Here is a 16,438-nt window from a genome sequence, read left to right as displayed (position 1 = left end):
AGGTTGCAGAATTGTGCAGGGATGTAGAGAACAACAACACTGCAAGAGAAATAAGAAATTCCTGGCTCACCAGCCTGTGCTGAAGGTGTTAGGATGACTTATCTTCTATTAGTGCCAAATACCAAATTCAAAGTGGTGCTACTACTAGAACACACTGATGGTATGTCAGCATTGTATGTGGGTTTTGTGTCTTTTTGTGTGAACTAGCACAGGGTTAGCAAGCTTAGGAAAGTAGACTGACAGAGTATGAACCTACAATCTGCCAAGCTGCTGAGCCATCCCCTTAGTGTTTCAACTGTCCAGCACTCTGGATAGATGTGAGTTTTGGCTCTTGATGGCACAATACAGCATTTACATTCAGTAATAGAAATACAGTTTTAGAAATAATTGTCCCTTAAGAAAACCCCCAGGGACTTAAAAGGCAAAATTTGGGTGCTTCTGGATTTAGAAAGAGATTTCTTGATTCAGGAAGACAAAATGAATATTGTGTCTTGAATTGAAGGCATCCAACAAAAAGGAATATGCAACTGGTTTATCCTCACATTTAAAATTACAAATGTGAGCAAAACACGCTTTCTCATCAGACAGCTCTTTCTTGGGTTAAAACCAGCCAGAATAAATGTTCTTAAGGCTCTGTGAAGGAGCTAAAATGTCTGTGCATCCTTTGTGACTACCATCACACTGAAAACAACAGCTGGCATTTAAAGAAACTGCTCACAGTAAACAAATCAGTTTAGCAGGTGTACACATATTGATTCTTTAAACACAATAATTTGTCTCTTTCTATAAAAGATCTGCCATCTTGTACTACAAAGGAACTCTAGTAACTAGTTGGTTTTATTCTATTTTTAAAAATTATGATTCATTAAGTCCAAAATAATTTTTCCCCAAAGCCTATGAGAGTTTGTCTGTACTAGCAGGAGAATGGAAAAATTCCTTAATTCTATAATTCTATAGTTCTTAATTCTATAATTAACTAATCACTGAGGATTTAACAGCAAATGCTGTTGTTCTACCTGCCTTTGCTATGGCTTCATTAGTTTTACAGAATATATCAGAGTGCATTAATCTGATTTATTGTCAAAAAGAATTATTGTGCAGTCATGCTCTGGAAAGCAGATATGTAAAAATGCCATCTTCTTATACAGAGATCATTCCTGTGAGCCTGCTGTCAGATCTGCCTATTTTGTGGTAGAAATACTCTTTTATGTGTTTCAGTTCTTCAAGCACCTTGTTTACATAATATCAATAACACTGAATGTGTTGAATCCCTTAAGGGCATTCTCATAATTGTGATCACTGAACATGGGGTCATGGAGTTGTGCACAAATTTTAGAAAAGCACAGCTGGGGGATCTTAGTGCTGATGAATCTTGAGTGAATTCCCAGCTTGATTTTCCATAGACATCAAAGCAGACATAATGAGAAGATAATCTAGTCTGAGTTTTAGAAAGCAGGCAGAATTTCCAGGGCTAGCAGAGTACATCTCTACTGACAGAAGCAATGTGTTTGATCTGAAAGTAATTAAGCTATAACAAATGTGGAACCTCAGAATGCCATTTTAAATGTCTTCCATTTTCAAATCCCACTGTAAAATTAATCTCTAAGTGTCCAATGTAACATTTTATTGTGCAAGAGCCTTGTTTCAGTGAGGGTACTCTCTTAATCATGTTGCTTTATTTCTTTATTAATTCACATAACATAACATTACAGTATGTCCATCTTTGTTCATTGTTGACTTGATCCTTACAACCCTAAGTAACTTAGTTTCATCAGAAATATCACACCAACCTATTACCCACCTACTCTTCCAGCTCTTTCCCTTTTTATGTCAAATACCAAAATATCTCCCTCCAGTCTGAAAAGCAAACAATTGCTCCTGTTTAGTTTTCTATCTCTTTGCCATTTAGTCATCCATAAAAGTACTGTCCTCCTTGCTTTGTTGTTGCGTAGTTCCCTAAATGATCTTTGGCAATGGGATTAGTCAAGTCTTTTGGAAATCCAAGCAGTTAGAATGACCTTGATAATCTCCATCCATACTCTTGTTCAATCATTTAAAGACCTTGTTCATAAGGCAATATTTCTCTTCATAAAAACCTTGATTATTCTGCTCAATTAGATAATTTTTCTTCAAGTGCCCACTAATTCTAATCTTCATTATACTTTCATTTAATTTGCCTAGCAGAAGCATCAGGATCACAGACCTAGAGTTCCTCAAATCTCCTCCAGAGTCTTTTTCAAAATTGTCATCACACCAATTTGCCACCCTCCAGGTTTTTGGTATGAAAACAATCTAGCACAACAGTTTCCCAGACTACTGTGATTTATTTATTCATAGAAATATAACAAGCAGAGAGAACAAGATTGAAACAAGCAGAACCTTTATCCTTTTCCTTCCCTCCCAACTCAGTTATTTTATCTTAAAATTCAGGTTCCTCAAGACTTACCCAAGCAAGTCATTATATAACTTATTTTGTCAGTGTCTCCGCTGGTCTTTCTGCAACCAGTTGCTGATGAATCACCTCTTTTGATTTCTTCAGGAAACTGTATAACTCTTTAATAACTTTGGGGAGCAAGCTTTCAGTCTTGGTTACACCATTATTTAACTTGGTTTGGAGCTCTGATATTCCCATTTTGCAGACAATAGCTAATTGTTTTATCTCAGTTTCTTTTTTTCCCCCTCCCTCTTTGACTGTTTCTTATTCAGACTGCTGCCCTTCCTACCTGCAGCAGCCTGGTTACCAAAGCAAGCCAATATTTGCTCCACTGTGCCATATCGAAACTTTGTAAGTACCAAGGAAAATATTCATAATATTGCCCGTGCACTCTCCTTGGTTTCAGACCTGTCCCACAATGGAGCTCTGCAGATGAACTTCAGGTGGCTTGAGTAGTCTGTGCTGGTTTCCCAGCATGGGCCATGAAGCCAACAGGACAGGACCAGGAGAAAAAATCTGCACATGGTTCAGAAGCAAAAGGGAAAGCATCTTGCTTTTAGTTCATGTAGTGGTAAAAAGGAGCTCAAAGCCCACATTAGGAGGGCAGAAGATCACAAGGTAGCAGAATACAACAATCCCATGACATGGGCTAGTTCTGGAGTCACAGGTTTCTGATAGGAAGCATGAAAACATGAGTTGATAAAGGCCAAGTGCAGCTGATGCTTTTCTGAAGTTGGAACACAACCCTCCACTGGAATAAATGACAATTAAAGCTGCTGAAGAGATTTCAGTAGAGTTTGACAACCTGCACTGGCTCTGTGCTCGATGTACATTGGAAACAAGGGCAAGTGTGGAAGCAAAGGGCTCCTCAGCTCCCCACTCTTTGTGCAGTCCAGTAGGGTGCAGCCAAGCTGATGGACAGTAATAGGCATCTGTGGCTTATGTCTTATAGTTTAGCAACTCGATGTGCTGGGCTTGGCCACAGGTGTTTATCTTTGTGTAATTAGCAGAAGTGACAATAGCAACCTTTAATTCAGTGGCTGCCATTAATTCTACTTAAATGAGAAACAAATGTGCAGGTGAGTGCAGAGTTTCAAGCATTCCCCAAGATACCAAACTAAATTGTAAATTACATTAAACAATAAAAAATTACCAGGGAAGAGATAAATATTCACTGTACTTTTCAAACTAACTGTGTAGGTGCTTGCACAGCCCATGCTTGGCAAATGGCCTGAAGACAACCATAAGCCCCAATCCAATGCTATTAAAGAGGAAGAACAACAATCAATGGATTAAACAATAGCCAGGGGACTTCGAAGAGAGCTTTGAAAGAAGAGAGGAGTCAGCCTGAAAAGGAGTATAAAAGAAGCTGAAAATTGGGTTGGGGGAAATACCTTGAAGGGTAACCCTCAGTAGTCACACCTGGTTTGACACTTCCAGAATCTGCCCTGTCAGCATTGCTATCACCACTTGCCTCAAACAGATCATCATCCTTATGGAATTCCTCGTGGAGCTGGTGCTCAACAGGCGCCATGGCTGGATGAGGCACAAGAAGTGGGAACCCACACTCAAAGTGCATGTAAAGGGGCTTGTGGAGGAGCATTTCTTAGCCCATAGGAGACATGGTTTATCTCTGGTTTATTTATACCAATAACGGTATAATTGTTATTGATCTAGAATGTACTGCAGGTGAGTTATATGTCATTAATAAATCAATACAATTCTTTAATCCTTATGTGGCTTAAATTATGAGAGCTGGACAGTTTTCCCCTGCTTCATTATTTGGACAGTGCATGATAACACCAGAAAAATCTTTCCATTTTTTCTTTGCTAAAGAAAACTATCTAGTGGCTAACTTGAATGCAGTTATCTGCAAAGACGAAAAATAGCTGTGGGGGTTTTTTTCCCCTCTCATTTTGTTTAGATTGGACAAACTTTGGGATTGTCTTATGCACTGTTGCAATTTCATTTGGGGCTGCAAGTATAATAAACAAGTCCAAAAGTCAGTTTCAGGAGTAGTGCTGGTGAACAAAATCTGAGGTGAGGAAGTCTCCACTGAAACACATTGCAAAGGTATCCTGGTCTAGTACATCCCACAGTGAGGATGTACTAGACCAGGATGTCTCACTGTGATACCCAAAAGCCAGTGATTTCCAATGCCTAACACAAGGACTCAGCAGGCAGCAAGTGGTGGCTACACAGCCTGATTGCAGCAGGAAGGACCTTCAACACTGTGAAAAACTTGCTTACTGAAATGGATGAGCAGGGAAACAGAGAGCAAAAGTAATGCTTTGGCAAGGGCTTTCAGTCTATGCAGTAAGCCCAACACTTTTGTAGGTTCAATGACCTTCCCACATTTCTTTTCCATTTATACAAATGTATTCATGCCTCAGATTCAGATCCACACTGAGACCCAGGCTGGATTGCAAAATGTTCCAAAAATCCTTTCAAGAAGATTTTCCTTTTATTACTCTCTCATAGAATTTGCTTCAATTAAAATTTTTCTATTACTTTAAGAGGTAGCTTTGCAAGTCATTGCAGAAGATACTGTACTTGATAACTGAGACAAGCCACAGATTTGGAAACAACACCTTGAGTGGTTTAAATAAAACTGAAGAGTTTTTTCCACCTTGAATAATGCAGTCAGGCTTGAAATGTGATATCTGATGCTCTATTAATTTTCCTTTAGAAAGGCAATGGCTTTTTTAGGTAGTCGTCTGTCAAAATCTTTGTGTTTAAAACAAAGGAAAGTAGAACACAATACTGCTGTACTCTGGTCACCTCAAAGGGCATCACACCTTGTGGTAAGACAAATGCCTCGGATATGACAAAATACCTTGAAGTATTTATTGTTACTCCTGAATTTAGTGTAGCAAATAATTCTAACACCTTGGAAGGGCTGAGATAAGTTGAATTAGTGATTCTGCAGAGAACAAAGCCCTTCTGTGATTGTCATGTTTTTTCCAGCTGCTTAATAGCAATTTCAGCAAGTAGTCTCTCTGAATAAAAGTGGAGGTGTGTGCTCAGAGGTCGCATGCCACTGGTTGGGAAGCCAAGTGCCTTCAGTGGCCAGGAGTGATATTTTCTCTTAGCGTGGTTAAACAACTCATATGAGAAGGTGCTTGTGCTTTTATCAAGTGTTTGATTTTGTGATTTAGGCTGAGATCTCAGGAATATTATTTGTTATGCTTCTTCCCCATCACCCCCATCCTCTTAGTTGAGACTAAGGAGCTGTTCCTGTAATAAGGAGCTAAACAAAAGAACTGAGATTAAAGAAAACCTACACCAATAGAACAAAATAAAAGGAAAGAATTGGCTAAGGCTTTCAAGGAAAAGGGTGTAAGTAGACAAAACCAGTAGAAATGTAGTTGGAAATGATTGAAGGGCAGATGAAAAATACAACACATTTTAATGAAGGCCACTTCCTGTCTGAAAAAAGGCTGCCGCATAGGAAAACATCCAGAAATTGGTGAGGGGACTAAATTTTGCACAAGAGTTTTATCTGACTATAAAAAGGTTATGTCATAATGAGAAAGGAAAATAGGGGCATTTAGGAAGTAAAGGAGATCTAATAAAAGACCTGTTAATTGCCAAACCAGACGTGGACTCCCGGAAATTATAAACATGAAAAAGACAGTCGGTTCAGGTCATATGGGGACTGTGGTGTTTATGCAGCAAATGTAAGGTTTAATTGGGAGCAGCCACATTGCCAGTTCCTGCAGAGCCTGAGCCAGCTGAGATGGTGTCTGGGAGAAGCCATCAATCCCAAATAGCTTCAATCACACTCCCAGACTTGGATGTGCTTGCTAGACAAAGACTGTCTGCTGGAGCACGGCAGAAAAGGAACAGTGTGCAGGAGACTTCCAACAGTGGTTTAAGGGTTGGGCCAGGAAGAAGTGGAGGAAGAACAATGAAGAGACTGCATGTTAGTGGTGTCAACCTCAGGGTGGATGAAATTTCTCAGAAGGCAACTGAAGCTCTAAGTTGTATGTGAACAAGAAGAGAAAATCAGATGCAGTTTGGTTTCTCTGGAAGGGAGGAACAATCCTGGCAGTTATATTTGGATGAGGATAAGCTCCCATCTCACTTTATCCAGTGGAGGGGATTCTGAGAAAAGAAAACCCCAGATATCTGTGAAAGGAATGCAGGAAACACTGTGCTATAGACATTTCCCGTCCAGTGCAGCAGTGTGTAACTCTCCCAGGTGTCTGCCCCACAGTATCTCATGGCTCCATACATGTGCTGCCTAGGCACCCTTCTTGCCCCCAGGCCCTGGCTCTGCCCCAGACAATCAAAATTAGGGGAAAGAAAAGCAGCGGATGTAACAGCAGCAGGTCTTCTTTGAATGTAACATGCCTAATTCTGTTGACAGCTCCGACACTTTACACCAATATAATTACATTTCTGTAATGCACTAGATAGAGTAATTTATGAAATATTACTCAGATAATTGTCTTGATAGTTACTTTGACAGGGATAAAACCTCCCTGAATTGTAAACAAAGGGCAATGATAGACATTAATGTGCTGGGTTGGAGTTGGTGGCTAACTGCTGAGACTGCTATTACATGCAGGCTTGTTTAATGATCTGAATGAAGGTGTTAACAGAGTATTAAAACAAATCCTGAGGTGAGCTGAAATGGAACAAGATGAGCACAGTGGAGGCAAAGCACTGATGAAAGAATCTTAAAAGAAAAGATGATTTGGGATTTGGATTTAGAGTGGACCAGGGTCCAGTTTTCTGACTGCACCATGCACAACATTCCTCTGTCCAGGTTTTCAATGGTGCTGATCGATTCCAGACTCACACAGGTGATTTGGAGCTAAAAAAATTATTAAAAGTGAGTTTACTATGAGATGTGGCCAGTTCAGGTCTCTTTACACAGAAACGTCCCCTTGCAAAGTGGGAATCCTGCAAAAACTCTCTGTGACTCTGGGGTTGCAGGAGCCGCAACACTGAGTGGGATGCTGAGCATCTTCCTAGAAGAGATTGGAGAATTCAGAGAAGAGTGACAGAAGTGACTGGGAGTATTGAGGAGTTTGGTGGCGTACACACAAACACACAAAAATAGAGGTGTACGAGAGAGTGAGAGAAAGTAGAATGAGCTATTTCTCATTGTCAACAAACATTTGCAGGATGTCAGGCAAATTTGTGCTTCATCCATATGTACTGAACACCATCACTGGGAAAGTTCTTTTGGTCCATAGCTTTGTGAAATCATAGCCTTGGCAAATCACAGAACCTGCACTGAAAGTGTTTCTTTAATGTTTTTAATCCAGACTTTACTACTGGATTTCGCAGGGCAGCAAAATAATCGCTAAATTATAAAAGATGACTTGTTAATTGAAATTCTGTAACTCAAGCCTGTAAATCCAAAAATCTTTGGGCATTTCCAGAAAACCAGGATGTGGTGATGAAGAGGTTTAACTTTTCAGATGGGGGGAGGAGGGGGCAGGGGGGTATGAAAAGAAAATAAAATGGTATCTGAAATAATGTTTTCAGAATGCGTATTTTAGGGTAATACAAGCAAGAAAGAGAAAGAATTCTTTCAGAGGTGATCCCATCCCATAAATCCTAGGTTTTTGGAAGTTCACTTTACAATTCCTTCACTGTGCATACACAGCAATGAGTAGTTTTATTTGCAGCACCCACCCTGGGATATCTCTGTCTGTCTGTCTGTCTATCTATCTACATATCTATCTATCTGTCTGTAAACTTATCTTTAAAACAAATTAGTACCAAACTGAAGAAATTAAATAGTCCCAGTGAATGGCAATAGAGTATGTAATAGTGGTAAGGGCATTTTGATAAAAGGGCTCAGAACTGTGGCAGCACCACCTTTAAAGGTTGTAACTAACTGATCTAACCTATCAAACATACAGCCCAAAATGGCATTTACAGCATTTCCTGATTTAACTGTAGAGACTTTCCCATTGCATGCTCATCAGGTAGGCTCACTGAATTTTCCAGGACTCAGGAGATGCTTGGAGAATAATTGCTGATAGAAATTCAAAACCCAAATGAGCCTCTGTATGTTGATATCCAGATGAGAGGTATGTAGCTAAAAATACCCTTTGTCAACTGTGGTTTTTTTATGCACCAGCTCCACTTGAAATTTGCTATAGACAACCAAGATGAGCAGAGTCTGCTTGCAAGGAATATTTTTCACTGCCCCTTTGATCTAAAGCAGATGTTACAGATTATCACCAGAAGGCCTGTGTTGCATGCTAAGGTCAGTACTGCTCAGTAAAGGGTATTGGTAAAGATAATGTGAGAGGGGATAGGCCATGTATTACTGCTGTCAAATCACCCAACTGTTCCACTGCAGTTTTTATTGCAGAGGTTTTCTAGGCTTCGCATAAAGTATCATATACATAGGACAGCTCATAATTTCAGGAAAAACAAAGGAACTAGGAAAATCCAAAGAAAATAGGAAAATGGGGTATTTCCTGAAGGACCTCCATGCAAAGGGAGGCAGCTGAAGTCACTGTAATGTTTCACCTGAATAAAACCCAACATACTTTAGGTCATTGCTGATGTTTTTGAGTCCCCTCTTTCCCCCCACAATGGAGGCTGAGTTAATGTATAATGTGATTAGATCCATCCTGTGGACAGCTCACCAATACCTATCCCATAATGGAAATTATCTATTCTTCCTCTGCACTACTCTGAGGGTCTCTGTATGGCAGTGCACACAGTTCAGCTCCTGACTCTCAGTTTCTCAAAGCAGATGTTTTACACATTTTCAGAGATGTGGTTTTCTGAATACAAATTAGTAGAAGTGGCAACGGAAATGGCAATCGGTGGTATTTGTAACTCAAATGAAAACATTCACATTTACCAATTGCTCTGTTTCTGGAGCTCTAATATAATGTTAGCTATTTTTCTTGTCTGATTACATTCTCATTCCAGCATATATTTCTTTTTCCCTTTAAAAGTCAATAACTTGGTCTCTAAACAGCGGAAAAATTAAACACCAATTAGAGCAATTAGAAAATCACTAATTTTGTCTGCTAGGTCTGCTTCTGCATTCCCTTTGGATGCATAACATCCAAGGAGGTCAACAGGAGGTCTGTGTGCAAACATGCATTAGGATCTAGTCATAAAGGAAAATTTGATTAAGGTTTTATAAATAAATGACTTTTTTTTTCCCTTGATTGATGAAATGGTTGAAAAAAATTAATCACAGGTCTATTTGAAGTAAATTTTCTTCACAAAAAATTATTGTGTCTTTGAAAAAATAATTTAAAATCTACTTTTTAAACAGGATTGTTTAAAAAGGTTAACCAAGATTGTTTCATTTAATCTTTAGAGACATTCTTTGAATACTTCATTTTAAGATAGATATATCTGAGTCATCTTTAAATATAGTGCAAAACAATCTGAGAACAGTGCTTGTTTCCAAAATGTAAAAACATTTCAACTAATAATGGTGTTAATTTAATTCAAATAATTTTGACAGAAATGCATCAAGCTCATTACAGTAAACTGTGACCTGTGTTTTCCAGTGAGCAGAGAAGACAGGAAATATCTGCACAGGACTCTGCTGCAGATTTGGCTGCTTGGAGGCTAATTCCAGTAGGATCACTGCCTAGTGCCTGCACATTATTTGTTTCAGAAAAAGGACAGGTATCTTTTTTTTTTTTGCTGAAAACCATGCTTCCTACCCTAGTTTCCAAGCTGCTGCATTGTTTTAAGCATAGAAATTTTAAGTTATCTTTAGATTTAATGGAGTAGTAGAAAGACTGGGGGGAACAATTGAGTTTCTTCACTGTAAATCGTGTGATCTTTGAGGATGATGTACAGCAAAGTCAGTCCCTCACTTCTGTACTCTGCCTTACTCTCATTCTCCTTCTGTTTCTTTATTCTCTTTGCCACAGCCCTCATAGCAGCAGACATTTCCAGTCTAACACAAGTCAGCATCTTCAGACACAAGTGAGTGATATAAACCTCTTTTTTTGCTTTCCTTCCAGGCAAGAAAAAGGTTATATAACTATTTCAGGTGCCCACGAAGCTGTCCTAAGGCATTTATAGCTGGTCAGTGTGTAGATGTTGACAGGAGTCACACTGTCTCCAGCAGCTCCTGCAGCACCCTGGCTGCTGGGGAGAGGGAGGGCAGTGGATGGTACCCACTGGCCCTGGGCAGGTGAGGATGCCAGGACAGTCCCTGAGGCTCTCTGGAGGGGGTGCATGTGGAAACAGAGGAGGAGCAGATCCTGCTTGCTCAAACTCCCCTCAGAGCTCATGGATCCCAGCGTCACCAAAGGCAGAGTCCACCTGCCCATTATCCCTTGTCTGCAGAGATGGCTCTGTTTCTCCATCCTCTCTGGCACATTTCCTGCAGCAGCTGAACACATATGGGCAAAGAAAGTACCATACTCCCCAAACATTTAATCATATCCATTTTCCTGATTACTCTTCCATTTATCTGTTTTGCATGATGGGTTTCTAGCTGTAAATGGGAAGCAATTGGTGGGTGGTTTGCCTCAAAGCATAACTATTTTTTTCCTCCTGTTTTCTGCAAGCTTTTTTTTTTTCCTAAGATAGAAAGACAGAAGAGGTGCAAATTCAGTTCAGTTCTAGCTACACAATTTTCAACTTCTTTTGCTTATTTTGTTTATTTATTTGTATACCTATTTATTTCTATATCCAATTCTATTCTCCTTAAAACTTTCTTGGTTTTTGCTCTTCACGTTTCCCTCTGCTGGGATCCATCTTTGGGGAAGGAAAGCAAAGAGCATCCCAGAGGACCATCCCAGCAGGATTGCTTTAGGAGGACAGCTACTCAGATGGACTAGGGTGCAGGAGGGAGCAACAGCAGAGTTCTGCTTTTTTGATAACCACTGAAAAAATCCAGATGACAAAGGATAGGAGCACCCAAGCTGAGCAACGGTCAGTCTGTCTTCCTGATTTTCCCACTTTAATTTTCCCTCTGCAACAACCCTTTTATTACAGCATTATAATCCAGCATTAAAATTATAATTTTCTGTAATGCAAAATCATGCAGGTTTTTTTTTTTCTGCCTTCCCTTCCACTTCAGCTGAAAGCACTCTGATTTCCAGTACCCAACTAATTGCTTTTGATCTTGCCAAAGTTCAAGTTACAGTATCTGATATTGTTTTTCATCACAGCAAGCTCTGTTTTCACTGAATGAATACTGATGAGTTAGACACTAGAAAGTGCCTTTGGTTAAATAACATGCTTAGTTCTGAATTCTCAGTAGATCTAAGCAATTATAAATCTGTCAGCATAATCTTCTTTACTTTCAAAATTAACTACAATGTTTTGTAATAAATTTCTAAAACTTTTATCAAGAGGTTTTTTCCTGAAAGTTGTTTGTTTTTTGTGTAGCATAGGGCTGCAGGGTCCCTTCTCAATGTACAGATTTATCAGGGCATGGTCCTTCCAGATCCTCCCTGGCCCACCAGCCTGTGAAAGAGCAGATGAAGAGGGAGAATGTGGCAATGTGGGAGGGAATCTGTGTACTCAATAGCCTTTGCAGGGCAGGATAGGACCACAGGATCTCACTTTACCCACTGTGAAGCTCAGACTTGCCCCTCACTTGACATCAGCAGGACTGATAGTCTCTTACAAGAAACACCATGAAATCTGGACCACCTGGAATTGTCTGGCAGATCTAGCTCAGCCTTTCACTCACTGTTAGGAGCAGATATTAGGGTTGCCCTTTTCCCCTACAGGCACTTGTTGTCATAGTGATGGCTGAAATGGCAAATTTAGGCATTTCTTCAGGAATATAACATAGGACCATAATCTGAAATAGTGTATTTGCGAGGTTCTCAAATATAGAAAAGTTAGTGAAGGAAAATTATTCCTGCAGAAATACAGTGACATGTTCACTCAGAAGTTAACTTCTGAATAAAACCAACCTCAAAGTGTGAATGGAAACTGAAAACCATGAAGCAGCTCTTTTAAAGAAACTACTGAAAATGTGCATTAGTTGTTCTTCAGACTTCCTACTGTGGAAACTGGGCACACTCCTATGGGTTTTCCAGCAATGTTACATTACCATGCAAAATCAAATGTGAGGATATTTCTCATTGAAAAACCCTCTCTGGACATGCAAAGAACAGTTTCTGAAGAGCATCCAGGGAACTGGAGCAGGATTTGCCCTGAATGAACTACACAGGGAATCTCCATCATAAATGTGTCCTTTACACCAATTTCTTACCTGTCAGCAACTGCTGAGCCCAAGCTCAAGAAAAAGCAACACAAATGATTTACGGGTTTTGGCTAATATTCTAAAACAAATGACAAACTGATGCCTGTGCTGAAGGAACAGTGAGGGCACAATTCATTAACTAGAAGCTTAGTCTCCACCTTATATTTAATCATTAATACTCTGTAACAAACAAACAAACAAACAAACAAAAAAGAGAGATGTAACTGTACTCTGGGACCACGTCTATATGACCAGATCAGCATTCAGAGTTGGAAGTGAAGCTTCCTAAGTAAATATGTGTGGCAAAAAATGCCCTGACAGACACCTACACTTGTTTTTTGAGGAGACAAATATTTGGATAGAGTAATTTTTTGTCCCCTAAAACAGTAGAATGTCTTACCTAGAAAAATCTGTGGGCAAAAATAATTATGCCAGCATAGCTGGCATAAAATGCTCCATTTTTTACAATTTAATCATATAGCTTTTCTCTTTAGAAATAGATATTTTGGCAAAAAATTACAAAGGAAAATTTCTAACTTTGTTTTTAAAAAGCTATACATTAGATTATACTTTTTAAAAGTTTAATTTTCTGCTTCTGATTTTTTAAACTGAAGCTGTTTAAAGACATTTATTGTATTAAAACTGCATCTTTTGGAGCTCAAACAAATGCAGCCACTCTGCTGCTGTCTATGAGAGACAGAAGGTGAAGTGAAACTATGCCAAGGAGCCAGTCCAATTTTCAGAAAGCACCTGGAGCTTCTATAAACATTGATAGCCTACGAGCCACCAGTCCTTTTCAGACTTTCAGAGGGTGATCATCTCTTACTGATCTAAAACAAAGAAAACAGAAGTGAAAAATAGCTCAACTCACCTGGGTCTTGCTGTCACCTGCATGGTGATTATCATGATTACACTAATGGCTTACCTGCCTTGAAAAGGGGTACACAGGCGGTTGATGCTGCTTTTATCTCCAAAGCACAGTGCTGGGAGGAGCTGGGAGAACACCGGTATTTGGCATCAGGAAAGTGACCTTGGCCAAGCCCCTCTTGGACAGTTTGGGCGGTGTGAGCGAGGCAGGGGCTTTGTGGGGCAGTGGTGCGAGCACAGGGCTGTGTCCCGCTGGCGCATCAAACTGCCCGGCAGCACTGAGGGGTAAAGCAGCTTGAGGGCTGCTCCAGGCAAGCAAAACCACTTTTCTTGGAGAGAAAAAAAAAAGAAAAAGGCTCCTTCAGGCTACTTTTGCGCCCTGCATTCGGGGCATGTAATTGTCCGTTGCAGCCACAGAGCGGGGCCCTTGCCTTGGGAGCCTTTGGAGGGCAGGGGATGCGGAGAGGTCCCTGAGCCGGGAGCAGCAGCCGGGCTGGAACTCACCGGGTCTCCTTGGACAGCCGGAGCAGATGCAGCACAAACAGGACTAGTAAGAAGAATGGGAGGTACATGGAGCTCGTAAATAATCTTCCCACGGAGGTGTCCTTGCTAGGGCTCTCACCAAAAAATAAAAAACGCTGAAGGGAAAAAGGTCAAGTACAGTGGGACATGATGTTCCTTGGAGATTCAGCCTTGCTGGAGTACCATGGAGTCAGACAGCAAGGAGAAGGCAAATCAGCTGCACAGAAGAGGAGTAACACTTGCTCCCAGGGTAAAAGACTTTTGCTGGAAATCCAGACAAGAATTTCAGCTTACAGAGACAAACCATTCAGGTGAGCTGGCAGAGAAGGGCTGAACACCGAAAATAACTTCAGTGGAATAAGCTCTCCACGGAGCTGAAGAGTTTCTAAGTGAAAAGCATGACAGTGTTTCAGGATGGGAATAATGGGGTAATCTTCAGGGCAGGTAAATATAATGGGTTAACTTGACAGTAGGGCTAAGGTGACAAACAGTGCAAGGGAGTCTCGGATGTAGAGGCTGCTACATATTTCAGCAGGTACTCTGATTATATATGCTTGAATGGACCGTATTTGGTAAACTAAAGCAAAATAATTTTTCTGCATTTTCCAGAAACTCCTTCAGTTCTTTTCTCATCCTTGTTTTATTTATATTCTTTTTCTATAGATTTAGAGGTATATTTTGCAACTACCTGATGCCGTGCAGTCTTGGAGTCATATCATAACCAAGTTAATGGCAGTGTTTGAGTTAGAGGGCTCAGTAACAACTGAAAACAGCTCAAGGAAAAAGCTGACTGTGAAATGTGAACCCACACCACAAAAAGGCAGTGGAGAAGCTGGAAAAGTATTTGGCTGCAGGGAGGAGGGGGAGCTGAGCAGCTCTTCAGCAACAAATTGTTGAACTAATTACCTCCCAGTAAAGATACTGCTTACTCAGCTCCAGGGATGAGAAAACACATCAGGAGGAGGCAGCAAGCCAGAAGCCTCTGAGTTTTTGCACTGACATGAAGGGGGCTGCCTGAGGATTGTTTGATCCAGTCCTCTTGCCCAAAGCAGGGTCAGCTGCAAGCAGGTCAACACACCAAAGCACCACAGCCTCTCTGGACAATCTGTGCCAGTGTTTGACTACCCCCTCAGTAATCTATTTTCTTGTGGAATTTCATGTGTTTCAGTTTGGCCTCTTGTCCTGTTGTGGGCACCACTGGGAAGGCCCCAGCTCCCTCTTCTTCCTTCTTTCCATAAGGTATTTATATACACTGATGAGATCATTCCGAGCCTTCTATAAACTAAACAGTCCCAGCTCTCTCAGCCTCTCATCATACGAGAGATGCTCCAACCCCTTAATCATCTCAGCAGCTCTGAGCTGGGCTCAGTGCAGTATCTCCACATCTCTCTCTCTTCTACTGGGAACGCAGAACTGGACACAGCAAAAAATATCCCTGTAACTCTAGTTGGAATAGAGTAGGAGAATATCTGCAGCTGGAAGATATCTACAGTGATCATCGAGTATAACTGTCTGACCACTCTGGGGCTGACCAAAATCTAAAGCATATTGATAACAGCATTGTCCAAGTGCTTTTTAAACACTGACAGGTTTGGGATATCCACCACCTCCCTAGGAAGCCTGTTCCAGTGTTCTCAGGTTAACTTAGTCTCAGATTCTCATGTGGATTTCTTTTCTTCTTCCTCTTTTCTTTTTTTCTTGAAGAACTGGTGCTTAACAATCCCCAAGAACGACATTGTGCTTTTTGCCTGTGGCTTCTCCTGATGCTATTTTGTTGGAACCTACTTGTTTCTATTCAAATCTGTCCTGAAGAGATGCAACTCAGCTGAAATTGTGATGACTATACAGTCTTGTATGTCACTGCAATGTGGACAAAAAATTAATACCATCTAGTAAACTACAAAGCAAAATCAAATGTGTGGTTTCAGTTATCTTTGCTATTTTCTGCAGTTGGAAAGATGCTTTCTGTTCTGGTGAAGTTTGACAACAGCTCACTGAACACAGCCGATGGGGTTTCAACAGTTTATATTTTAATATGAAATGTCTCTATATCTGCAAGTATAAGCACACTGCTGGGAACAAATGCCCATCTTAACCTGTGGTCTCATCTCCGGTTTTGATTAAATTCCTCCATTTGCAGCAAAGGAAGCAACAAATTTACAGCTTTGTCAGTAAGGGAAGATAGTCAAACAGTTGCTCTGTCTTGATTTACAGCTTGTTTATTTCTATCTGCCAGTGAACATACAAATACATTCTGTAACAGGTTTGGGATTTCAATGAGCTTTCAGAAGAGAAGTAATGTTTTCTGATCCCTTTTAAACAACTACCTCTTTTTTCAAGGCCAGTTGTCAAATACAGTGAAAAGTGACATACAAGAAACTTTTGTCTAGATGAGTAGAATATTCCAAGCTGTAAATATATCCATCAAATCAGTT

At 40.3% G+C, this 16,438-nt stretch overlaps 1 protein-coding gene across 1 annotated transcript in view; it reads right to left on the bottom strand.

Moving 5' to 3' along the window:
* The window catches only part of RFXAP (regulatory factor X associated protein), a 33,824-nt gene extending 29,856 nt beyond the window's left edge, over nucleotides 1–3,968 (bottom strand). The window contains exon 1 of the mRNA XM_054271844.1: nucleotides 3,857–3,968. Coding sequence (XP_054127819.1) covers nucleotides 3,857–3,968 — 112 coding nt within the window. The remainder of the gene's footprint in view (nucleotides 1–3,856) is intronic.
* Between the last annotated feature and the right edge of the window lie 12,470 nt (nucleotides 3,969–16,438).

Source organism: Melozone crissalis, unplaced genomic scaffold (genome assembly GCF_028551555.1).
Source record: "Melozone crissalis strain CALT ecotype California unplaced genomic scaffold, PUWL_Pcris_2 ptg000013l_1, whole genome shotgun sequence".
Classification (NCBI taxonomy): Eukaryota; Metazoa; Chordata; class Aves; order Passeriformes; family Passerellidae; genus Melozone; species Melozone crissalis.
Note: the sequence above shows the minus strand (reverse complement) of the source record. Positions and strands in the feature narration are given on the sequence as shown.